Raw genomic sequence first — 27,823 nt, forward strand, 5'->3', positions numbered from 1 at the left:
GATTAATACAGTTTTCCTTCATGAAAGTGTCCTCTCCTGTCACGGCGAATAATAGCACGGGAGTAATTACTAGACTACCATTATGTACCTCAAATAAAACACATCTGAGGGATGAAATTAGGCTTTCACACACACACACATAGTACATGTGGACATGGCAAAACATTTGCATGCCTGATTCACACTACACTACAGAAGCCTCTTTTGCCAGGCTTATAGTTAAATGACAACACACAAGTCTGTGAACCACACTACGGCAGCTACAGTACCAAAGCAACAGACTGGGGCACAGCGTGATAACCATGGGGCACATCACTATGGCTCACAATGGAGGCACATTTTTCAGGCACGCTGCCTGGTTGCATGGCTGCTGGCTGGCTGTTGTCTATTGAGAGATCCCCTGATCATCCAAGCGCCAGAGGGCCTCGGCAGTCAGCACGGCAGCAGGCTGAGTGCCCAGGCAAGGGAAGGTGGAGCTACAGTACCAGATTACACTATAGCATCTGGGTTGCCAAGGAAGAGTGTGGAACGTGGAACGTGGAATGCGGCAGGGGCACAGATGCGTGTTTGCGAGCGAGGGCGGGCCCGGAGGTGCGATGCAGCACGGTGCGTTCTCTGCTGCGGTGTGGAAGCTTTGTTGGTTAATTGCCATGCGACATATTGGATGTGGGACGGGAGGGAGGGGAGGGGCCTCTGGGATGCCAGCAGTTCAAAGTGTGAGCGATGAGGGGGCAATTCAATCAAAGCACAAAGCCATGGCACTTTGGCCCGAGCTCAAAAACTGATTGGAAGCAGACATTAATTATATATTTTTCACTTTTGACTCGAGTTTATACAATCACATCTTGTCTGTTGCTGTAGTTGTTTGTTGCGCAGGACTAGGTTAGCAGTAGACTTACTAGGTAGTGTTGTGTGTGAAATGATGTATTATTAGAGACAGACTGAGACAGTAGACAGCCCTAGGTGGATGGGTGGTAAAAAGCCAAAGATGCACAGTTATGACTACAGGCCAAGATAGCTCTGTATCGCTTTGAACTCCTTGTTACTTTCCATGCAAAGAACATTGTAGTACATTCTACATTTACATTTACATTTACATCATTTAGCAGACGCTCTTATCCAGAGCGACTTACAAATTGGTGCATTCAACTTATGATAGCCAGTGGGACAACCACCTTTAAAAAAAAATAATAATAATGTATAGGGGGTGGGGGAAGCAGGATTACTTTATACTATTCCAGGTATTCCTTAAAGAGGTAGGGTTTCAAGTGTCTCCTGAAGGTGGTCAGTGACTCCGCTGTCCTAAAGGCACAGCAACACACATAACATCCTCAGTGGACTATCTCTCCACTCTGCTCTCCCCCAGACCTGTAGGGAGCAACCTCCACACCACACATGACAAACTAACACCTGTTACTATTTCATCTCCCGGTCCTCTCCTTGCCTCTTGGACCGCTAAAGGGCGGCTAGGCTACCCAGGAGCTCCTTGAAGGATGGGGGAGAGGCGTCCGTTCAAAACACTCCCCATCTATTTCCTGATGGGCGCCACCTGTTCCTCCATACCTCCTCCTCCCCCCACCAGCGCCACCTTGTCCGTCTGCGTGAGGGATGGGCAGACTGCTGAGGGAGGAAAGAATGTTGTCACTGTCATGGAGATAGGGAGGGAGAGATAGAGAGAAAGAGAGAAGGGAATGAGAGGATAGAGAGTGAAATAAAGACATGGGGAGAGAGAGAGAGAGAGAGAGAGAGAGAGAGAGAGAGACAGAGAGAGACAGAGAGAGACAGAGGGGGGGGTGAGAGAAAGAGGCGGAGAGAGAAAGGTGGAGAGTGAGATTGGGAAGGAGAGAGAGGGGTAGAGGAGGAGAGGGGTAGTCTCCCGGATACCTGGTGGCTCTCGGGTTCCAGATGCCAGTAGTTTTAATGGTGCAATTATGGCTGTCGTACTATGACTATCACTGGCCCTGGCTCTGCCCCTATTGAAATTACACTGGCAGGGGTATGTGCACAAACACATGCCACCCCTTACCACTGCAACCCTGTAACATAATTCAGAAAATTATGCATGTGCATATGCATCCCATATTTTATGTAATGAGACATACAGGACTCTAAGTACCAGCTACATAGCTGATCATGTCTAACACATCTCAGGTGATGCGTACACTGCTGAGTGCTTAGTGAATAATCCTCTCGATCATAACGACTTTAGCACGTTCCCTGTTGTCCACTCCTAATCGGTCTGATGATAGGGAGAGAAACCACCGATTTGTCAAACAGCAAACTGTGTTGGGTGTGTTTTCCTCCTCTCTCCTAAGACAGTGGAGCGGCTGCCATCTGGCAGGGAAAGGTACCGGTCGTAAACATAACCCACTGTCTGGTGACAGAGGCTGCTAGTGGGGTACTGGTGGGTTGGATATATTATATTAAACTCTTGCAGCCTTTTGACTCATGAGGTTGGAATGATGGAAAGGTATTGTAACATGACCCTAGATATAAACCAATGTGGGGACATTTGTGGAAACGTCACATACACAGTGGATGAGTCAAATACACAATGTGCAAACAGCTGAACTTGTCCAACTTAACATCATAAAATCAGCTATAAAATCATTGTCATGTAAAGTGATACAAACAAGTCCTTCATTCAAAGGAGGAGACCTGTGTAATCACCAAGGCAGTCCCTTCTTCAAACTGAGCTAATTGAAGTTTATAGACACGGCTAATGCATGATGGATGGTAGAGGAGCGGAGCAGGCCTCGCTCGCCTGGTGGTGGGGTGGCACGGGACTGGCTGGCATGAGATCACAAGCATTAATAGAGCTGGACCTTTCACTTTGCCAGTCTGCCTGCCGCTCAAAGACATCTGTTGCCAGCAGGTATCCCCCTCCATCCTTCAGCTTCATCATGCCCAGGCCAGGCGTACCACCAACGTGAGCTGGCGCCAGCAGCTCCTGCCCTGGCATGTCCATTTAAAGAGCCTATATATATGTTTGCTGGCTAATTCGAGCTGTCTTCATCAGGCATGTTTGCTGGTGACAAATGGGTGCGCCACGCAGCGCGGCAGATGGCCCGGCCCCATCATCAATCTGAGGAGACAGACGGGTGATGGATGGATCCTCCGGTGTAAACAGTCTTTAACTAAGAACCACACAGAGAAGGAATTTGCAAGGAGACGAGCACCTTTAGTCGTAACAAAGTCTGGAATATCGGTGCAAGGAACAAATGACAAAAGCAATAGGATTAGGAGCTTGTACGTTTGATTCTATGAGTGAATGTTCTTTCTTTGGCCTAACAGTGAAGGAAATTTGTCCCGATTTCAGTTCAGTTTAAATTCAATGGGAGAAATGTCTAACAAAGTGCAGCTAGATCTCTTATTGAGTTGTTTTGTACTTGTTGGTCTGAGTTGTGCTTTTCAAATGATCGCTGAAACGGCAGAGGTAATAGTTTTTCAAGTACCAGACAAATGTCAGCTTTCCATCACTAGACTCAAATCAGGGATTCTAGAGAGTATAAAAATAACACTGGGTAAGTATTGGTATTCAGAACTGGTGAAGATAACTTATTCCTGAAACTGACTGCTAAAGTAAAAAATAAACATTTTGGAAACAGAGATGATGGGTGGGAGGGAAGAGGAAAAAAGAAAAAAGGAGAGATGAGTCCTTTCATGATGGAGGCATCTCACTATGACATGCGACCACCAGTGTCTGCTATGAATAAATCATAAAGGCTCGGCATGGCGGGCGGGAGTAAACATTGGTGCATCTTTTACCTATGAAGCCTGGAGAGGCCTGTCAGAGGCTGCAGTTAACAAGACTGTACCGCCTCATCACCATGCAGACTGTGTAAGAGCTGATCTGAGGTCCAAACCTGACACCATTACCCCGCACCTCCTACTCCTCCTCCCACTCCTCCTCCCTTTCTCTCTCAATCACACTGACTCCCCCTTTTTCTTTCCCCACCACCTCCATGATGGCTCCCTCCATTTATCCTTGCGCCTTCCAACTCCCTCTTTATCACGTTCGCTGAAGGAGGAGGACCAAGGCGCAGCGTGGAAGGTGAACATACTTATTTATTTAATGATTACACGAACAAAACAACAAATCGATACGTGACGTCCAAAGGTGCAAACCACAAACCTACACAGGAACAAGATCCCACAAACACTGTGGGAAAACAGACTGTTTAAATATGGTTCCCAATCAGAGACAACCAGCAACAGCTGACACTCGTTGCCTCTGATTGAGAACCACTCTGGCCAACATAGAAACACAATAACTAGAACTACACCCTAGAAACACAAAACTAGAACAACACAAAGAACACTCACACCCTGGCTCAACATACAAGCGTCCCCAGAGCCAGGGCGTGACACTCTTCCCCCCACCCTCTACTCCTCCTATTCCACAGCCCCTACACTGGTCCCACCCTTCTAGAAAGAGGACTATTTATTTAACACATTTTTAGAGTAAAATGAAGGCTAGTTTAAGAGTACATCAGATATGTAAAAAAAAAGGGATAAAAAAATATATATATCCTCTGCAAATGTTCACAGAACAGCAAGGCATTATGGTCCTCCTGACCTCAGTGAAGACCGAGTGCTGACTTCTCCCCAAACTGCTCTATTTGGACACAAGTGTGTTGGGACTTCAAACACAGCCTTGCAAAAGTATTTATCCCCCTTGGCGTTTTTCCTATTTTGTTGCATTACAACCTGTAATTTAAATTGATTTTTATTTGGATTTCATGTAATGGACATACACAAAATAGTCCAAATTGTTCAAGTGAAATGAAAAAAATTACTTGTTTCATGAAATGCTAAAAAATAAATAACGGAAAAGTGGTGCGTGCATATTTATTCACCCCCTTCGCTATGAAGCCCCTAAATAAGATCTGGTGCAACCAATTACCTTCAGAAGTCACATAATTAGTTAAATAAAGTCCACCTGTGTGCAATCTAAGTGTCACATGATCTATCACTGTTCTGAAAGGCCCCAGAGTCTGCAACACCACTAAGCAAGGGGCACCACCAAGCAAGCGGCACCATGAAGACCAAGGAGCTCTCCAAACAGGTCAGGGACAAAGTTGTGAAGAAGTACAGATACGGGTTGGGTTATAAAATAATATCTGAAACTTTGAACATCCCACGGAGCACCATTAAATCCATTATTAAAAAATTGATATATGGCACCACAACAAACCTGTCAAGAGAGGGCTGCCCACCAAAACTCACGGACCAGGCAAGGAGGGCATTAATCAGACAGGCAACAAAGAGACCAAAGATAACACTGAAGGCGCTGCAAAGCTCCACAGCTGAGATTGGAGTATCTGTCCATAGGACCACTTTAAGCCGTACACTCCACAGAGCTGGGCTTTACGAAAGAGTGGCCAGAAAAAAGCCATTGCTTAAAGAAAAAGATAAGCAAACTCACCAAAAGGCATGTGGGAGACTCCCCAAACATATGGAAGAAGGTACTCTGGTCAGATGAGACTAAAATTGAGCTTTTTGGCCATCAAGGAAAACGCTATGTCTGGAGCAAACTCAATACCTCTCATCACCCCGAGAACACCATCCTGCTGTGGGGATGTTTTTCATTGGCAGGGACTGGGAAACTAGTCAGAATTGAAGGAATGATGGATGGCGCTAAATAGAGGGAAATTCTTGAGGGAAACCTGTTTCAGTCTTCCAGAGATTTGAGACAGGGACGGAGGTTCACCTTCCAGCAGGACAATGACCCTACGCATATTGCTTAAGCAACACTCGAGTGATTTAAGGGGATCATTTAAATGTCTTGGAATGGCCTAGTCAAAGCACAGACCTCAATCCAATTGAGAATCTGTGGCATGACTTAAAGATTTGTCACGATCGTTTTAAGATGCGGACCAAGGCGCAGCGTGATATGCGTACATTCTTTTATTGCAGTACACAACACAAACCAAAACAACAAAACAAACGATACGTGAAGTCCTGGGTTGAACACAAACCTTCCGGAACAAGATCCCACAATAAACAGTGCCAAACAGGCTGCCTAAGTATGGTCCCCAATCAGAGACAACGAGAATCAGCTGCCTCTGATTGGGAACCACCCTGGCCAACATAGATCTACACGATCTAGATCATGAACATAGAAAATACAACATAGACACTACACACCCTGGCTCAACATTTAAGAGTCCCCAGAGCCAGGGCGTGACAGTACCCCCCCAAAGACGCGGACTGCGACCGCGCCAACCAAACACAAGAGGGTAGGGGCCGGGTGGGCATTCCGCATCGGAGGCGGATCCGGCTCCGGGCGTGACCACCACTCTCTCTCTACCCCCCCGTAGCGCCCCTGGTCTGGTCCCGCTGGCCGGAGCTGGACTGGACATTGGTGGAGCGGATTGCTCTGGCTCCTGTGTGGAGCAGCTGACCGGTGCCGGACCAGGCACCGGTGGAACAGGCACGGACCGTGCCGGACTGACGACGCGCACCACTGGCTTGGTGCGGGGAGCAGGAACGGGCCGGACGGGCTGACGACGCGCAACACTGGCTTGGTGCGGGGGAGCAGGAACGGGCCGGACCGGGCTGGCGACGCGCACCACTGGCTTGGTGCAGGGAGCAGGAACGGGCCGGACCGGGCTGGCGACGCGCACCACTGGCTTGGTGCGGGGAGCAGGAATGGGCCGGACCGGGCTGGCGACGCGCACCACTGGCTTGGTGCGGGGAGCAGGAACGGGCCGGACCGGGCTGACGACGCGCACCACTGGCTTGGTGCGGGGAGCAGGAATGGGCCGGACCGGGCTGACGACGGGCACCACTGGCTTGGTGCGGGGAGCAGGAACGGGCCGGGCCGGACTGGGAACACGCACCACTGGCTTAGTGCGAGGAGCAGGAACGGGTCGGGCCGTACTGGGAACACGCACCACTAACTTAGTGCGGGGAGCAGGAACGGGTTGGGCCGTACTGGGAACACGCACCACTAACTTAGTGCGGGGAGCAGGAACGGGCCGGACCGTACTGGGAACACACACCACTGGCCTTGTGCGGGAAGCAGGAATGGGTCGGGCCGTACTGGGAACACGCACCACTGGCTTAGTGCGGGGATCAGGAATGGGCCGGACCGGACTGGTGACACACACCACTTGCTTGGTGCGAGGAGCGGGTCTGGGTTTCCTTATAAACCTCCGCTCCCTCTGCTGCCTAACCAGTTCCTCTCGCCGTGCCTCTACACTCTCCTTCTCCCTTATCGCCTCCAGTAGCTCCTCCCTCTGACCAATTAACTCCTGCTCCCTCCTGACCAATAGCCCCCGTAACCAGGTGGCCTCCTCTCCTATTCTGCAGATTCGCCCTGTAGCTGCCTCCTGCTGCCCTGTCGTCCACGCCGTGTGCCCCCCCCAAAAAAAATTTTTTCTTGGGGTTGCCTCTCGGGTGTCCGTCGTCGGCACGGTTGGCGCCGTTTCTCCTCTCTTGCCAGGGCCTGTACCTTTGCCCAGGGCCCTCTGCCCGCGAATATGTCCTCCCATGACCACCATTCGCCCACCTGGGCCATCGCCAGCTTCTCTTCCTGGGCACGCTGCTTGGTCCTTTTATGGTGGGATCTTCTGTCACGATCGTTATAAGATGCGGACCAAGGCGCAGCGTGATATGCGTACATTCTTTTATTGCAGTACACAACACGAACCAAAACAACAAAACAAACGATACGTGAAGTCCTGGGTTGAACACAAACCTTCCGGAACAAGATCCCACAATAAACAGTGCCAAACAGGCTGCCTAAGTATGGTCCCCAATCAGAGACAACGAGAATCAGCTGCCTCTGATTGGGAACCACCCTGGCCAACATAGATCTACACGATCTAGATCATGAACATAGAAAATACAACATAGACACTACACACCCTGGCTCAACATTTAAGAGTCCCCAGAGCCAGGGCGTGACAAGATTGCCGTACACCAGCGGAACCTATCCAACTTGAAGGAGCTGGGGCAGTTTTGCCTTGAAGAATGGGCAAAAATCCCAGTGGCTAAATGTGCCAAGCTTATAGAGACATACCCCAAGAGACTTGCAGCTGTAATTGCTGCAAAAGCTGGCTCTACAAAGTATTGACTTTGGGAGGGTAAATAGTTATGCACGCTCAAGTTGTTTGTTTTTTTGTACTTTTTCTTGTTTGTTTCACAATAAAAAATAATTTGCATCTTCAAAGTGGTAGGCATGTTGTGTAAATCAAATGATACAAACACCCCAAAAATCAGTTGAATTCCAGGTTGTAAGGCAACAAAATAGGAAAAATGCCAAGGGGAGTGAATACCTTCGCAAGCCACTGTATGGATGATTCACTGTTATGGAGAAGTTGGTTAGAATAGAGTGTTTGAGAAAATAAAAATCAGCCCGCAGCAATCTATATAGTTGATGATCCCTGAATTAGATGCATTAAAAGAGAAAAAACACCAGAAAGACAAATGGCTGAAAGCAGCGAGTGGTGATCACCTGCTCAACATGTAGAATCGTTGTGAAATTAACTGAAATTGAGGGCCGATGTTCTGTGGTCAGAGGCGCTATAAGCAGCGGTTGGCCGTCCTAAGTAAACTCGGCTGTCAGTTCTGTTTCCTCTTAAAAAGGTGGAAACAAATGGAGGGAAAAAACCTTACCACAGATTCGGAATATAGTTTTTATTTACAATTTATAAATCGGCAGATACAAAAACGTATTGAACTGTATCCAAAATGTGCAATTAATCTATTGATTTTTTTCCCAAAAGAAAGAAAATACAAAAGTCACAAATATGTACTTTGAAAAAATTGACAATTAACAAAATGTAAACTGAAGTGGTGTTCTTTCTAGTGAGTATTTACTAATAGCTACTAATTATGTTTTAACAGACTATAGTTGTTTACAAATTGCAAATCGACTTTCTTCTCCCAAGATGATAACCAGTCATTATGTGTACATCCACTACCGTTCAAAAGTTTGGGGTCACTTAGAAATGTCCTTGTTTTCCATGAAAACATACATGAAATGAGTTTGAATAGGAAATATAGCAAAATGCATAGGAAATGTAGTCATTGACAAGGTTAGAAATAATAATTGTGTCCTTCAGACTTTGCTTTCGTCAAAAAATCCTCCATTTGCAGCAATTACAGCTTGCAGACCTTTGGCATTCTAGTTGTCAATTTGTTGAGGTAATCTGAAGAGATTTCACCCAATGCTTCCTGAAGCACCTCCCACAAGTTGGATTGGCTTGATGGGCACTTCTTACGTACCATACGGTCAAGCTGCTCCCACAACAGCTCAATAGGGTTGAGATCCGGTGACTGCGCTGGCCACTCCATTATAGACAGAATACCAGCTGACTGCTTCTTCCCTAAATAGTTATTGCATAGTTTGGAGCTGTGCTTTGGGTCATTGTCCTGTTGTAGGAGGAAATTGGCTCCAATCAAGCGCCGTCCACAGGGTATGGCATGGTGTTGCAAAATGGAGTGATAGCCTTCCTTCTTCAAGATCCCTTTTACCCTGTACAAATCTCCCACTTCACCACCACCAAAGCACCCCCAGACCATCACATTGCCTCCACCATGCTTGACAGATGGCATCAAGCACTCCTCCAGCATCTTTTCATTTGGTCTGCGTTTCACAAATGTTCTTCTTTGTGATCCGAACACCTCAAACTTTGATTCGTCTATCCATAACACTTTTTTCCAAACTTCCTCTGTCCAGTGTCTTTTCTTTTTATTGGCCAGTCTGAGATATGGCTTTTTCTTTGCAACTCTGCCTAGAAGGTCAGCATCCTGGAGTCGCCTCTTCACTGTTGACGTTGAGACTGGTGTTTTGCGGGTACTATTTCATGAAGCTGCCAGTTGAGGACCTGTGATGCGTCTGTTTCTCAAACTAGACACTCTAATGTATTTGTCCTCTTGCTCAGTTGTGCACCGGAGTCTCCCACTCCTCTTTCTATTCTGGTTAGAGCCAGTTTGCGCTGTTCTGTGAAGGAGTAGTACACAGCATTGTACGAGATCTTCAGTTTCTTGGCAATTTCTCGCATGGAATAGCCTTCATTTCTCAGAACAAGAATAGACTGACGAGTTTCAGAAGAAAGTTCTTTGTTTCTGGCCATTTTGATTCTGTAATCGAACCCACAATTGCTGATGCTCCAGATACTCAACTAGTCTCAAGAAGGCCAGTTTTATTGCTTCTTTAATCAGCACAACAGTTTTTAGCTGTGCTAACATAATTGCAAAAGGGTTTTCTAATGATCAATTAGCCTTTTAAAATGATAAACTTGGATTAGCAAACACAACGTGCCATTGGAACACAGGACTGATGGTTGCTGATAATAGCCATTTACAACATTAACAATGTCTACACTGTATTTCTGATCAATTTGATGTTATTTTAATGGACAAAAAAATTGCTTTTCTTTCGAAAGCAAGGACATTTCTAAGTGACCCCAAACTTTTGAACGGTAGTGTACATCTAAATGGCAACATTCTATTTCCCCATAGCTTAATACAAGGCAATCATATTCATGAAGCAGCACAAATGTGTATAACACATTAAAAAAATAAGGGTTTTTAAATTGTACCAAAGATGTTTGTGATAGGAGAGAGGATAAACAAGAGCGGAGATAAAACTGGTATTTACCAAATATATAATTGTAAACAATCACCTTCATTTGCAGAGATGCGCAACAACAAATATAAATGGGTGAAGCTCGATTATGAATTCAAAATACTTCAGCAGTTTAAACAAGCGTCAACCTCTAAAAATCACCCATAAGAAGGCAATAACTCAGAATGATAATGAACAAAATAAATCCCAGGATACTGAACTATTTATAGAAGATCACAGCGGAGAAACACCCATAACGTCTCAGTGAGTGTTTATCCAATTGGGGACCTGTTTTTCTGGATCTGCTACAATAATGGCAGATAAAAACAGAAATAAAACAATTATAAGTACATTGTAGTCAAACAATTAACATCTTCATTTCACATTTAAGTTTGCTTCAATTTTACGTTTCCACATTCTAGTCGTCTTCATTCCTAGATAACCTAGCAACAGTCTTCGATATGACCCTTTGTATCCCATAGACATAACAACACAACTGATGAGTTCAATTAATTCCAACAGGCACACCAGCATATACCCCATCTGTCTGTGTGCTCTAGTGACAAATCATACGTTGGACTGTGAGTTGTGACATTTTTCAATGCCGTCATTCGAGGGACAACATTAGTTAGGGGAAACAATTGAGAGTTATCCGTGAACTGTATGTGATGTCTTAGTATGGTGAAAACCATGCAAAGAATATGGCTTTGTCTTTGAGCAAGTGTAGATTACTTTGTCTTTGATGGTTCAAAAGACGTTGCCTTGCTAAAACAAGCATACAGCCATAACCCTGGTGTAACCTCTTAGTATGTGGAACAAACTGTTAGAAACAATGGTATCAAACTCCCTACTAGTCCCCAAAATGACAAGAGTTGATATGTCACAAGTCACAGGAAATGAATTAAGAAAATAACACTTCTCTCACACAGAACATCCAGCTGATGATAGTGATAACTGAGTACAACAATCCCTCCACACCCAACTGACACATTACCTACATCCTTCATTCCTATACATTTCAAAGCAATAAAATGCCAACAAATCTTTATGCAACACTTTTTAAACATGCAAAAACTGTCCAGTAATCTAATCTAACCTATGGGTGTCCAGGTGTCATGGTAAGCACCTTAGATACCAACAGATATTTACTAACTAGGCATAGACTATACACAAGTGACTACCTAATCTACCAACCTGTCAAAGAAGTCTGAGATCATTTTCCAAATACTTTTTTTTAAGGACACTGATGTCAAAAAAGATGCTCTAACATACAGTGGGGAGAACAAGTATTTGATACACTGACGATTTTGCAGGTTTTCCTACTTACAAAGCATGTAGAGGTCTGTCATTTTTATCATAGGTACACTTCAACTGTGAGAGATGGAATCTAAAACAAAAATCCAGAAAATCACATTGTATGATTTTTAAGTAATTAATTTGCATTTTATTGCATGACATAAGTATTTGATACATCAGAAAAGCAGAACTTAATATTTGGTACAGAAACCTTTGTTTGCAATTACAGAGATCATACGTTTCCTGTAGGTCTTGACCAGGTTTGCACACACTGCAGCAGGGATTTTGGCCCACTCCTCCATTCAGACCTTCTCCAGATCCTTCAGGTTTCGGGGCTGTCGCTGGGCAATACGGACTTTCAGCTCCCTCCAAAGATTTTCTATTGGGTTCAGGTCTGGAGACTGGCTAGGCCACTCCAGGACCTTGAGATGCTTCTTACGGAGCCACTCCTTAGTTGCCCTGGCTGTGTGTTTCGGGTCGTTGTCATGCTGGAAGACCCAGCCATGACCCATCTTCAATACTCTTACTGAGGGAAGGAGGTTGTTGGTCAAGATCTCGCGATACATGGCCCCATCCATCCTCCCCTCAATACGGTGCAGTCGTCCTGTCCCCTTTGCAGAAAAGCATCCCCAAAGAATGATGTTTCCACCTTCATGCTTCACGGTTGGGATGGTGTTCTTGGGGTTGTACTCATCCTTCTTCTTCCTCCAAACACGGTGAGTGGAGTTTATACCAAAAAGCTCTATTTTTGTTTCATCAGACCAATTGACCTTCTCCCATTCCTCCTCTGGATCATCCAGATGGTCATTGGCAAACTTCAGACGGGCCTGGACATGCACTGGCTTGAGCAAGGGGACCTTGCGTGCGCTGCAGGATTTTAATCCATGACGGCGTAGTGTGTTACTAATGGTTTTCTTTGAGACTGTGGTCCCAGCTCTCTTCAGGTCATTGACCAGGTCCTGCCGTGTAGTTCTGGGCTGATCCCTCACCTTCTTCATGATCATTGATGCCCCACGAGGTGAGATCTTGCATGGAGCCCCAGACCGAGGGTGATTGACTGTCATCTTGAACTTCTTCCATTTTCTAATAATTGCGCCAACAGTTGTTGCCTTCTCACCAAGCTGCTTGCCTATTGTCCTGTAGCCCATCCCAGCCTTGTGCAGGTCTACAATTTTATCCCTGATGTCCTTACACAGCTCTCTGGTCTTAGCCATTGTGGAGAGGTTGGAGTCTGTTTGATTGAGTGTGTGGACAGGTGTCTTTTATACAGGTAACGAGTTCAAACAGGTGCAGTAAATACAGGTAATGAGTGGAGAACAGGAGGGCTTCTTAAAGAAAAACTAACAGGTCTGTGAGTGCCGGAATTCTTACTGGTTGGTAGGTGATCAAATACTTATGTCATGCAATAAAATGCAAATGAATTACTTAAAAATCATACAATGTGATTTTCTGGATTTTTGTTTTAGATTCCGTCTCTCACAGTTGAAGTGTACCTATGATAAAAATTACAGACCTCTACATGCTTTGTAAGTAGGAAAACCTGCAAAATCAGCAGTGTATCAAATACTTGTTCTCCCCACTGTATGTAAAACTGTGACTCCCTGTCAAAGTATATGTTATAGAGCACTTGTGTAGCATACTGTGTGCTTTTTCCCTTTGTTCCAATACAAACAGCCTGGCAAGACTGTGAATATGTAAGTTACCATTGTTCTGTGGAGGGAGCATTGACAATAATTATGACAGTGGATACATTTTTAAATGTCAAACTGCAAAACTGCCATGAGTGTGAGACAGACAGCGTGACAATGGCAATCAGTGACATCACTCAAGCAAATCATTGGGCAAACTACACACAAAAGCCTCGATCTCATTCTCTATCGAGCAGGACATTACTGTGCCATTACGTGCTGGGAATTCTGTCACGTACCACTGACCTGACTCCCTCCCAAATATGAGGAAGGGGCTCCAATTTTAATCTATTCTGGCATTTCCCAAAATCCCTCGGCCTAAGATCAGCCCCATTTTTTAGATTCCTTTCACCAGGTTCCAGCTCATATGTTGACACAAAAAGGCTCCAGAACTGCATTTAGACACTTTCTATACCAGAAATGGGTCAGCTGGGCAAAACTAAGAGACGTTTTTTGTTTCCTTAATTAGCTTACTGATAAATGCTGCAGTAAAAACAACAATGTATTTGTGGCTTTCCCTTTTGACTTGTACAGTTATACTTTCCTCTCCTGTGCACTGTGTATAGGTCTAAGTATCTACAGTCTACTGTATTTAACAGTTCAAAAGCAGTTCCTGCACGCAGAGCCAAGCATACTGTACTGAACATGGCACTTGTTAATTTGTCCTAGCGCAGCTTTTGTGACAGACTCCTAATAGGGAAGCATTTAAATGTTTATCTTCGGGTTAATTATTCATTACTTACTGGTATTTGCATGTAAAAAGCCCCCATACTGATGCATAAATATTAAGTAGAAGTGCATGGTGACATATAAACTAGCTTTTACCTATCCTTTAACAGTACCTTTATAGTGGGCGAGATCAAATAGTCTAGGCTACACACACCCACACACAGCTTACGTTTCTTATTAGCCCAAGCAGTTGTCAATAACCAACTTGATGGATGGCAAATAAAAAAGGTTGAATTCACCCTGTGAAATTAAGGAATTACGTTGTTGCTTAAAAATACTTTTGGCCTCTGATTTACATTACTGCAGTGCTTCTACTTCAGTTTGTTTAAGATGCCGAAGATATGCCCCACTGCGTTGTTGTTGGATATCTTTCAAGTAAATGTTTAAATGAAGCGTCAAAAGGATCATGCCCTAAAATCTGCCCAGATATTTATTTCATTTCCTTCACTGCAGCCTTTTAAGATGTCAAACCTAAGCCAGTTAAGTGAAACCTTATTTTAAATCTGTAAATTTGAGCCAGAAGGAAAATAATTTATGTTATTCAGAAGGCTAAACTTGCAATTCTAGCGTTTCCATTCTTCTACAGCAACTGGAGAGAGAAATATTGGATCTCCATATCTCACTGTTGATAAAGTATGTTTGCTGTAACTTAATCATGCTTTGTACTTCTGTGACAGATTCATATACAAGATTCAACGATATGTCTCTGGAGGTTTGGCCAGAAACTGAGTCTGAGCGACAATGACTTAACCCTTTAACTGTGGAATGGGGGACTGGACAGTGAGAAACATCACCTTGGGCAAATCTGAACAGGCTCACTATTCCCAATATAGTGCACTATTTTTAGCCAGTGTTTTGGGCAGAGGTACTGCACTACATACGGAATAGTGTTCCATTTCGGACACATCCCTGGGCAAAAACAAAGAGACAATGGAACCCAATCGATCTTCTCGAAACGATGGATGTCTGTAAACCTTTGTTAAATCTCTTAAACTGAACCCAAAAGTGCAAGTTGCTACCATTGTCTGTCCCATCTCATGTCTGTGTCAACCCCGTCAGTAGTGCTTCTCCTGCAGGTAGTCTTTCATCTTGTTGGGCAAAGGCAAGTTCTGAATCAGGTCAATCCTGGTGTACTGTCTGATCACGAACCGACATAGGTACTGCAGGGAGCGCACTTGCATAAACCGAGACACGGGATTGGTCAGCCTGACGGGGTAGGTGGCGGACCCTGGTAAGCGAGATCTAGAATAACAGAAGGCTCCGTTCTCCGAATCTTTGATGGAGTATTCAATCAGGTCCACGATGGACGTGTGTCCCTCCACGTCGGGCTGCTCGTAGAAGCTGAAGCGTCCGTTGGAGTGTTCGATGCGGGTGTGGAGGGTCTTGGTCTGGGAGCGGAAACTAAGGCTGAGGAGGTACCTATCGTCCGAGCTGTCCCTGACCAGGAATGAACCGTCGGGCAGGTTGACCAGCTTCTCCTCAGCCTCCCAGCGTGTGATGGGCCCCCAGTACCAACCCTGCCTGGCTAGCTTCTTCAGCTCCTCAGTCAGGCTGGTCACCACCATGGGCCCGCTGCTCTGGACTGAGTCATACACCCGGCTCACGCCCGGAGCAGAGTTAGGGTCAAAGTTCAAGTGGTGCCTCACCCGCTCCGCCACGTGGATGTCCACCCCACTGAACCCGGAGCAAGTCCTGGGGATCTCGTTGCTGGATAGCAGGGGCAGGAGGGGAGAGAGGGGGGGTGTTGTTGGGCATCGACCCTGTCCCTGGAGCTCTGGAGCATCACCCCATTAGAGCCGATGAGGAGGCCATTCACAGACTCCATGAAGAGGTCCGCCGACAGGTTCAGGTTCATACTCACCAGATCCTGGTCTTCCTGACTCTGGTGGTCAGCGTGGAGGTGGAGAGAGCTACTGTCCGCCTCAGTCACCACCTCCATGGGCAAGGACCCCTCTAGGCAGAAGGAGTGGGAGACAGAGTGGGACCCCTCTGGGTACATTCCCTCCTCTAAAGGCATGGTGTACTGGATGTAGTCCTGCGGCGTGAGGCCCAGGACTACAGGCACGTGTTCGTCAATGTTCAGGTGCAGCTGGTCTCCATTCTGGGGCTGCTGGAGGTTCTTCAGGGACTCGGCCTGCTCCTGGAGGTTCTTCACGGCCTGCTCATGGAAGATGCCCTCCATCTGGAAACCCTGGTGGTGGAAATCCTTCCGCACGCCATTCAGGTTTGGGCTGGGGCTCGGGGAGTGGACCATGGCTTTAGCTTTCACCTCCATCTTGATGCAGGCCTCGTCTGAGTTCACAGGCCGCAGGGGCCAGGGAGAGGGGCTGTAATGGTGGCTGCGGAGGGATGCCGATCGTAACGGCCGCTGGGCCTTGACCTCGTTGAAGCTGATGGGCACAGAGGAGGAGGAAAAGGTATCGTCGTCATCAGCTGACCCCATGGCTGTGGAGCCCCCTTTGACTTTGGCCTTCTGCTTGGCCGACAGCCTCCTCTTCAGAGAACCCATCAGGCTCTCGCTCTTAGAACGGCCCTTGTTGTGTCCCGCCTTATCCTCTTCTTCCACTCCTCCACCACCACCTCCCAGGTCGCAGCCCGCCAGGTCTTTGTTGTAGCAGCCCCCGAAAAGAGCGTCCTCCTTGGAGAAGTCGGCCGCTAGCGAGGGCTGCTGGAGCATGACAAAATCCCCCCCTCCTTCTTCCTTGCCTTTGTTGATGTTGAGGGACTTGCGGATGGTCTTAAGGCTGATTTTCTTCATTCTGAACGGCCCTCCTTGGCAGGGGAGGGGCGTGGGGCATGAGACTTGGACGGGATGGCTGCTCTCCTCCTGGGGTCCTGATGAAGGTGCTGCTATCCACAGAGTCCTCCCATCAGGCTGGAGACAGCTGGTCATATACACTGCACAGCACTCATCCCCTGGGAGGAAACACACATTTAAAAAAAACATTACTGAACAGTTCAACACTTATTTTTTCACAATCTGTTTTTAATAAATAGTCCGTTAGGTACGAGTTTACCTTATCAAATAACTGTGTTTCTATCATTCTTGGATGGGACATTAGGACTACATCTCCTGTACCTAGATTGCATTGGTAAACAATATGCTAATTTGATGCGATGCAGATAATCCTTGTACAACATATGCATGCCTCTACAGACGTTTCAAGACACCCCGATTTACTGATAAGCTTATTCTTATTATTAGAAATGGCAAACAAATCAACTGTACAAAGTGATTACCATTGCATGACTAGAATTGGTGACTCAGTTGGACTAATGTTCCAACAGTTTTCCCTTGCTGTAGAAATAATGTTGAATATGATAGCAATATTATTTGTATTTAAAAATAGACCTACATTTCAATTGAAATACATTCATTTGTACGTAAAACAATGTCTCATAATTGCACCAAACATTAGTGTCTTTAGCAGTAACTTTTTCAGAAAAGTATTTACATCACGTGTAGTGTTCAAACTATTATTGGCAGATTATTATGAGCAGACTGTTAAAAAATGAAATGGTGTTAAGCAAGCTAGAATATTAACAGAACTGATGTTCATAGCTAGTTAGCTAATTTATAGGCCCTTGTCATTGGAAAAAAAAACTAGCCAATTGATTACTAAGTTTCTAGCTAACCTTAAAATGTCATGTTTTGACAATAAATATTTGTCATCCGAACAACCACACCTGATAAATCATACGTATTTTCATTGCTAATGACCACTTTGCCAAGTTGGTTGTCTTGCTAAACTGCATGGTCTTGTCTTGCCAGCTGCCAAATTACGAATGCTAGCCAGTTAGTTAACTAGCTAGCTAACTCGTTAGCTACAAAGCTAATAGACCTGGCCAGCTGGGCCTACACTACAGTCTTTGGTTTTGCTGGCCATCTAACGTTAGATTGCTCTTTTTCCATGTTAAGAAAGTAACTATACCGGTCTAATTAATCATAGATCTCCCAAATACTATGACAGTTTCACATTGACAGCTAAATATCAATGTAGTAATGGGTAGTCGAAAATGTTACTGTGTTGACACAGAAACTGAATGTAGATAGCTGTCTGGTCAACTAAGTTAGCTAGCTGGCTAGCTAACTTGGCTGCCTAGATACATGCATTAGCTATTTGAGTCAACGAAACAATCTGTAATATTGTATAGTTGGGTACTTACTTCGTTAGATTGCCATCTGCATTCGTGGTAATGTACACTTTAATTGGGTTTTACCGAAATTTGAAAATTTTAGAAGACAGAACTGAGCTAGCTAGCTAGCTACTTAGCTTAGCCAGTCGGCAAGCTAGCTTAGCAGTCAAAAGCATCTCGTGGAAGGAGCTACCGTATCTAGCTAGCAAAACAAAATAAAAGTGCGTTGCAATGGTTCCCCCTTTTATCTACGGCTGTTTATATGCTGCATCGTAATTTTTCAACAACAATCTATTTATTTCATTTTTTTCTAATACTTTGTGACGGACTCTTCCTCTCTCCCTTGCCTTTGTTGCTTGTTGAATTGTGGGAGAGCAGGCTGAGAAATACAACGAATCACATCCAAGTTTGAATCCATTCTAAAATTCCCTCAGGACATAGCTGTTGGAGAAATCGTCACAGAATGGTGTGTGTCTGTAATAAAAAAATAATGTCATTCTGTAGGCTTACAGACCAATGAATACAGAATAATGCCGAGATAATGTTATAATGAATGTTATAATTCATTCATTCACTATCTTGGTTAAGCTTTTGGTTGCATCTCTCTCAAGTATCAAGTTCTGTATCTTCTGCATACTTTATCATCTGCCTGGTGGTAGTTTTATTAATTATATATTTTAATTGATAACTGCTGCAGAATTTAGAAGCACTCATAACATGACCCCATAGTTGTCCGGGGGGCACATTTTGAATAACAGACACTCACAAAGAAGAACTTGGGCAAGTAACCCAATATTGCTAATGCAGTTACCATCTTTTTACAGAGAAATCAGAATCTCAGACAATGTGCAGCCAGCCACCTTTAGCAAGTATCTCATCAATATTCAGAGCAGTGTAAGGCTTGGAAATGGAAATTGAGAGAATGTGAATAAAATATGAATGCTCTTTAGGACAGAAAGGAGGGAAGAAAATTGAGCACAGTGTTATTTTTGGACAGCGTGAAATCAAACAGTAAACTTTAGAAATACACAGTCGTTTTAGGCACAAAGTTGCCCCTTTCACACACACACAATGACATCACTGTCCTCTGAGGGGAGCAGAGGCTCTAGGCTCAGCTTGGCGCGCCATATGAACTCAGCAGTCAAGCTTTCACTGAATTCAGTTTGTGTTTGTACACAGGGGTTGGACATTATTTTTCTGGAGGTGTTGTTCAATATTTAAACTGAAAGGCATCATCCAAGCTTGGTGGACTTTTCGAAAGTACTGTAGTGCATTAATGTGAACTCTCTCTCACACGCGCACACACACACACATCCTTGTTTTACTATCCTTGTGGGGACCAAACAATTTATTCCCATTCAAAATCCTATTTTCCCTAAAGTTAACCCTAACCCTTAACCTTAACCCTAACCTTATCCCCATACCCCTAAGTCCTAACTCTAAACCTAACCCCTAACCCTCAAATCAAATCAAATTGTATTTATCAACTGGCAAGTGTCTTCACTGACATTTTCAACCTGTCCCTGACTGAGTCTGCAATACCAACATGTTTCAAGCAGACAACCATAGTCCCTGTGCCCAAGAACACTAAGGTAACCTGCCTAAATGACTACCGACCCGTAGCACTCACGTCTGTAGCCATGAAGTGCTTTGAAAGGCTGGTCATGGCTCACATCAACACCGTTTTCCCAGAAATCCTAGACCCACTCCAATTTGCATACCGCCCCAATAGATCCATAGATGATGCAATCTCTATTGCACTCCACACTGCCCTTTCCCACCTGGACAAAAGGAACACCTATGTGAGAATGCTATTCAATGACTACAGCTCAGCGTTTACATTTTAGTCATTTATCAGACGCTCTTATCCAGAGAGACTTACAGTTAGTGAGTTCATACATTTTTCATACTGGCCCCCCGTGGGAATCGAACCCACAACCCTGGCGTTGCAAGCGCCATGCTCTACCAACTGAGCTACAAGAGGCCCTCAAAGCTCATCACTAAGCTAAGGACCCTGGGACTAACACCTCCCTCTGCAACTGGATCCTGTACTTCCTGACAGGCCGCCCCCAGGTGGTAAGGGTAGGTAACAACACATCTGCCACGCTGATCCTCAACACAGGGGCCCCTCGGGGGTACATGCTCAGTCCCCTTCTGTGCTCCCTGTTCACCCATGACTGCATGGCCAGACACGACTCCAACACCATCATTAAGTTTGCTGACAACACAACAGTGGTAGGCCTGATCACCGACAACGATGAGACAGCCTATGGGGAGGAGGTCAGAGACCTGGCAGTGTGGTCCCAGGACAACATTTACATTTTCGTCATTTAGCAGACGCTCTTATGCAGAGCGACTTACAAATTGGTGCATTCACCTTATGATAGCCAGTGGGACAACCACTTTACAATATTTTTTTAATTCTTTTTTTATATATATTTTTTGGGGTGGAGTAAGGGGGGTAGAAGGATTACTTTATCCTATCCCAGGTATTTCTTAAAGAGGTGGGGTTTCAAGTGTCTCCGGAAGGTGGTGAGTGACTCCGCTGTCCTGGCGTCGTGAGGGAGCATGTTCCACCATTGGGGTGCCAGAGCAGCGAACAGTTTTGACTGGGCTGAGCGGGAACTGTGCTTCCGCAGAGGTAGGGGGGCCAGCAGGCCAGAGGTGGATGAACGCAACGCCCTCGTTTGGGTGTAGGGACTGATCAGAGCCTGAAGGTACGGAGGTGCCGTTCCCCTCACAGCTCCGTAGGCAAGCACGATGGTCTTGTAGCAGATGCGAGCTTCAACTGGAAGCCAGTGGAGTGTGCGGAGGAGCGGGGTGACGTGAGAGAACTTGGGAAGGTGGAACACCAGACGGTGGACTACAGGGAAAGAAAGAGGACTGAGCACGCCCCCATTCTCATCGACGGGCTGTAGTGGAGCAGTTTGAGAGCTTCAAGTTCCTTGGTGTCCACATCGCCAACAAACTATCATGGTCCAAACACACTAATACAGTCGTGAAGAGGGCACAACAAAGCCTATTCCCCCTCAGGAGACTGAAAATATTTGGCATGGGTCCTCAGATCCTCAAAAAGTTCTACAGCTGCACCATCAGGAGCATCCTGACTGGTTACATCACTGCCTGGTACGGCAACTGCTTGGCCTCCGACCGCAAGGCACTATAGAGGGTAGTGCGTATGGCCCAGTATATCACTGGGGCCAAGCTTCCTGCCATCCAGGACCTCTATACCAGGCGGTGTCAGAGGAAGGCCCTAAAAATTGTCAAATACTCCAGCCACCCTAGTCATAGACTGTTCTCTCTGCTACCGCACAGCAAGCGGTACCGGAGCGCCAAGTCTAGGTCCAAAAGGCTTCTTAACAGCTTCTACCCCCAAGCCATAAGACTCCTGAACAGCTAATCAAATGGCTACCTGGACTATTTGCACCCCCCCCCTCTCTTTTACGCTGCTGCTACTCTCTGTTTATTATCTATGCATAGTCACTTTAACTCTACCTACATGTACACTGCCTAGAAGGTCAGCATCCCGGAGTCACCTCTTCACTGTTGACGTTGAGACTGTTTGCGGGTACTTTTTAATGAAGCTGCCAGTTGAGGACCTGTGATGCGCCTGTTTCTCAAACTAGACACGAATGTATTTGTCCTCTTGCTCAGTTGTGCACCGGAGTCTCCCACTCCTCTTTCTATTCTGGTTAGAGCCAGTTTGCGCTGTTCTGTGAAGGGAGTAGTAGACAGCGTTGTACGAGATCTTCAGTTTCTTGGCAATTTCTCGCCTTAATTTCTCAGAACAAGAATAGACTGACGAGTTTCTGAAGAAAGTTATTTGTTTCTGGCCATTTTGAGCCTGTAATCGAACCCACAATTGCTGATGCTCCGGATACTCAAGTAGTCTCAAGAAGTCCAGTTTTATTGCTTCTTTAATCAGCACAACAGTTTTCAGCTGTGCTAACATACTTGCAAAAGGGTTTTCTAATGATCAATTAGCCTTTTAAAATGATAAACTTGGATTAGCAAACACAATGTGCCATTGGAACCCAGGACTGATGGTTGCTGATAATGGGCCTCTGTACGCCTATGTAGATATTCCATTAAAAATCAGCCGTTTCAGCTACAATAGCCATTTATAACATTAACAATGTCTACACTGTATTTCTGATCAATTTGATGTTATTTTAATGGACAAAAAAATTGCTTTTCTTTCGAAAGCAAGGACATTTCTAAGTGACCCCAAACTTTTGAACGGTAGTGTACATATTACCTCAATTACCTCGACTAACCTGAGCCCCCGCACATTGACTCTGTACCGGTACCCCCAGTATATAGCCTCGCTACAGTTAGTTTATTGCTGCTCTTTAATTATTTGTAATTTTTTTACTTATCAATTTTTTACTCAACACTTATTTTTCTTAAAACTGCATTGTTGATTAAGGGCTTGTAAGTAAGCATTTCACTGTAAGGTCAACACCTGTTGTATTCGGCGCATGTGACAAATAACAATCAAATTGTATTTATCACATGCAGTGAATACAACTGGTGTAGACTTTAAAGTGAAATGCTTGATTACGATCCTTTCCCAATGATGCAGAGAAAAAAATAATCATTTTTTTTGTAACTAACACAAGAGGAATAAAAGAAAATACACAAGAAGAGTACCAGTACCAGATCAATGTGCAGAGGTACGAGGTACATTATATATACAAAAGTATGTGGACATCCCTTCAAATGAGTGGATTCGGCTATTTCAGCCACACCCGTTGCTGACAGGTATATAGTATCGAGCACGCAGCTATGCAATCTCCATACACCAACATTAGCAGTAGGATGGCCTTACTGAAGAGCTCAGTGACTTTCAACGTGGCACCTTTCCAACAAGTCAGTTCGTCAAATTCCTGCCCTGCTAGAGCTGCCCCGGTCAACTGTAAGTGCTGTTATTGTGAAGTGGAAACGTCTAGGAGCAACAACGGCTAAGCCGCGAAGTGGTAGGCCACATAAGCTCACAGAACGGGACCGGCGAGTGCTGAAGCGCGTAGCGCGTAAAAACTGGAGTGGTGTAAAGCTTGCCGCCAATGGACTCTGGGGCAGTGGAAACGCCTTCTCTGGAGTGATGAATCACGCTTCACCATCTGGCAGTCCGGCGGACGAATCTGGGTTTGCGGGATGCCAGGAGAATACCTGCCCGAATGCATAGTGCCAACTATAAAGTTTGGTGGAGGAGGAATAATGGTCTGGGGCTGTTTTTATTGTTCTGGCTAGGCCCCTTAGTTCCAGTGAAGGAAAATCTTAACGCTACAGCATACAATGACATTCTAGACGACTCTGTGCTTCCAACTTTGTGGCAACAGTTTGGGAAAGGCCCTTTCCTGTTTCAGCATGACAATGCGCCCGCCCACAAAGCGAGGTCCATACAGAAATGGTTTGTCGAGATCAGTGTGGAAGAACTTGACTGGCCTGCACAGAGCCCTGACCTCAACCCCATCGACACCTTTGGGATGAATTGGAACGCCGACTGAGAGCCAGGCCTAATCACCCAACATCAGTGCCCGACCTCACTAAAGCTCTTGTGGCTGAATGGAAGCAAGTCCCGCAGCAATGTTCTAACATCTAGTGGAAAGCCTTCCCAGAAGAGTGGAGGCTGTTATAGCAGCAAAGGGAGGAATGCCCATGATTCTGGAATGAGACGTTCGACGAGCAGGTGTCCACATACCTTTGGTCATGTAGTGTATTTACATGAAGGCAAGTGACTAGGCATACGGATAGATAGGGATGGCAGGTAGCCTAGTGGTTAAGAGCATTGGGCCTGTAACTGAAATATTGTTGGTTTGAATCCCCAAGCTGACTAGGTGAAAATTCTGTCAATGTGCTCTTGAGCAAGGCACTTAACCCTAATTGCTCCTGTAAGTCGCTCTGGATAAGAGCGTTGAGTAAAAATGTAATAAGAGTAAAATAAAGAACAGTGTTTGAATGTGTGAGGGATTTGTGTGCGTAGGGTCAGTGCAGATAGTTCGGGTACCATTAATTGGCTGTCTAGCTATTTAGCAGTCTTATGGCTTGGGGGTAGAAGCCGATGCGCCGGTACTGTTTACCGGATGGCAGCAGAGTGAACAGTCTATGGCCCTAATTGTAACCATAAACGTAAGCCTAAAATAGTATATTTCCTTGTGGGGACTGGCGAAATGTCCCCACAAGGACGGTAAAACCAAAATCACACACACACACACACTGGGGAAAATAAAGCATTGAAAATGTCATATTATATATTTTTTTGTTAGGGTTGACTGTTTGGTTCTATTGCCTGTTGCGTTCACCTCTACCATTCTGTTTGGTCTTTTCAGGCTCTCAGAAGGCACATCATAAGCCCATTCAAATGCCAAGTCCTAAAGGATGTTACAACTTGTCATAATAATTTCCATGCCAATATTATGATTCAATTTTCTCTTACCCGCCAAACTGAATATTGCTTTTCCTTAAAGCATTGTTACTTGGCAAATTATGCTAGTAAGAGCATCCTAATTTGTATTCTGAAAAACACATAATATTGGACTGTCCAATTTTTCCAAACTGTGTTTCTGAGTTACTTTGTATCGGAGGTACCAGCTAAAACTTGAACACTGAAATGATTAATTGGTGGCCTAATTAGTGTCAGTATTGTTTTAAAGTGGCTCTAATTGTGTTTACTGCTGCTGGCCTAATTTGGACCATACACTGTGTGTTAAATTGTGTTTTTTTCAGCACTGTTAAACTGTCAAGCTCATAGAAGGCATGCCATGGCAGACCTGCTTAGGGGGCTGCTGTGTGCAGACAGGCCCTATGCAAACACATTAATTATTGAACCTTATTAGGGCTGATCAAACTGCCTAAGCTTTATATGGGCAGAGAGGGAGGTGGTGTGTGTGTGTGTCTGTGTCTGTGTGTGTGTGTGTGTGTGGGTGTGTGTGTGTGTGTGTGTGTGTGTGTGGTAGGAAGGGGAGAGTTTATGCGGTTTCATAGAGAGCAAACACCAAGGACACTGGCAGTAGCAGACGAGAGTGCAATGTTTTTACAAGCCAAATTAGACCTGACAAACAAAGTTTTTCTCTAGTGATGGGCTATTTACTTCATGGCAGAATAAGTAAACATGTTGCTATGAGTGTTCAATTTATTCCAGAGAAATCAATCATTTTTTATAAATGATTTATGTTATAACTGGGTCAAAAGGTAGTCTTTTGTATCAAATAAATTCTGAAGATATCAATAAATAATGTTACCACTATCATAATTTGATGAGAAATTAAATATCAACAAGATTATTGGCTTAATAGCACTGCAGGGTACCAGGTAAAGGGGCGTAGGGATCATTTTCATGTCTACTACAAACGATACAAGATCAATATTTCAGAAGGGTTTGAATTTATTTATAGGCACAAGAAGTGAAAAAGAAAATGTCAAGTCGAAACATTCGACAACCAGGGAAACCTGTCTTTTAATGAGATACCTCTACACAGGGGGAACATTCTTCTTCCTTTTCTCCTCTTAATTCCAAAATGTATCAGCCATAAATTATTTGCTCAATATGTCTGCGGCATCCTTCAGCTTGACTCAGTCCTTCGATTTGACTGCTCCACCGAGGGGGTTTGTTGGAGGTCCCAAGGTGCCCACCTTCATATCCTTGACACTTTGCAGCAGAGCGGAAGACGGGTACAGCAGGAATGTCAAGCAGTGACAGAGCCGCTGGGACTACTTGGGTTTTTGTTTCAGAAATTACTGAGGAATAACACAGGGGTTTGACCGTGCGCAATTCTCTCTCTCTCTCTCTCTCTCTCTCTCTCTCTCTCTCTCTCTCTCTCTCTCTCTCTCTCTCTCTCTCTCTCTCTCTCTCTCTCTCTCTCTCTCTCTCTCTCTCTCTCTCTCTCTCTCTCTCTCTCTCTCTCTCTCTCTCTCTCTCTCTCTCTCTCTCTCTCTCTCTCTCTCTCTCTCTCTCTCTCTCTCTCTCTCTCTCTCTCTCTCTCTCTCTCTCTCTCTCTCTCTCTCTCTCTCTCTCTCTCTCTCTCTCTCTCTCTCTCTCTCTCTCTCTCTCTCTCTCTCTCTCTCTCTCTCTCTCTCTCTCTCTCTCTCTCTCTCTCTCTCTCTCTCTCTCTCTCTCTCTCTCTCTCTCTCTCTCTCTCTCTCTCTCTCTCTCTCTCTCTCTCGGCAGCTAGTGACATTTATGGAATGGATTATGTTTACCTTTTTAGGCTTACCCTCTTGGTCTTGGTCTATAGAACCGTTTATGTTTTTCTAGCCGATGAGAGCAGTTCTGCTGGTTGTTTAGGATTCAGAGGGTGATCCTGGGCTAAATCAGTCCTTCAAGTCGCCCCAGCTCTCCTCCGGGAGAAGGTGTAAGAGGTCTTGGTGGATTGTGCATTAATTACACTTTCAACAGCTGTATCCACACTGCATGTAATGAGTCAGCTATAGTAAGACAGGGGTGAATGTAAATATGGTCAGTGAAGAAAAAGGGGAGGGAAATATCATACATGTTTCCTTATAAGCTTGTAACACTAGTCAGAGTGAGATATCTCTTGAACCATGACTTTCACAGCATATTATGAATTCTAGACCTAACACTTGGTTTCCTATTGCCATATGTTTAATTACAATTATGATATTCAGATTAATGTGCTGAATTAATACAGGCCCAAGCATTAAACAATTGGCCTTCATTCTCAAAACAGAATATTTTCCCAACATTATACTATATTGGCTTTAGCATGTGTACAGTATGTGTAGGCCTACGTGTTACTGTATGTGTTTATACTATTTGAATATCCCCAAGAGTTTGTGTACATAGCTCTATCAGCAAGACAATATTGTAACCACCAACAAGTCAACATGACTATAGCTGGAGGCTATAACTTGTGCAAAGCAAACACATCAAAGCTAGCACATTTGGTTCCTTTGAAGTTGTGGGAATGTACGTTTTTGGTTTCTCATTGGTTCTGGGAACGAAGCCATAAGTGTCCTGACCGGTAAAACTGAATGTTTTTTAAACGTTCGGAGAACGGAAGTGAACCTTTAGCCTGTTCTGGGAACAAACATTTTTAGGTTGCAGCGAGGTTATGAGAATGTTTTACTATAGTTCCCAGAATGTTTTCCTGGGAGGTTTTATTAACGTTCTGAGAACGGAAATAATTATTTGAAGGTAATTAAATAACATTCTGAGACCATCCTCTAAATGTTGTGAATGTATTCACTAAGTTGATGGGTTATATTTATGGTAATGTTTTACAGCTTTGTCATTCTATTTTGTATATTAAAATCATCATATTGTATTATTTTATATATTTTACATGTTATGAAAATTCCATGAAATACTTGAATATTTCCCACATTTCAGTAGTTTACTGTAATATACCCTTCCTTTGCAACCCTATAC

General features: G+C 44.8%; 1 protein-coding gene across 1 annotated transcript; it reads right to left on the bottom strand.

The window, feature by feature from the left end:
* Positions 1-13,394: 13,394 nt before the first annotated feature.
* Positions 13,395-18,819, bottom strand: LOC121550078 (suppressor of cytokine signaling 6-like). The gene is given in 3 exon segments (XM_041862203.2): positions 13,395-16,043; positions 16,046-17,211; positions 18,463-18,819. Coding segments are annotated over 2 exon segments (1,836 nt in total). The 5' UTR covers positions 17,189-17,211; positions 18,463-18,819; the 3' UTR covers positions 13,395-15,350.
* Positions 18,820-27,823: the final 9,004 nt, after the last annotated feature.

This window comes from Coregonus clupeaformis, chromosome 34 (assembly GCF_020615455.1).
Source record: "Coregonus clupeaformis isolate EN_2021a chromosome 34, ASM2061545v1, whole genome shotgun sequence".
NCBI classification, from domain to species: domain Eukaryota; kingdom Metazoa; phylum Chordata; class Actinopteri; order Salmoniformes; family Salmonidae; genus Coregonus; species Coregonus clupeaformis.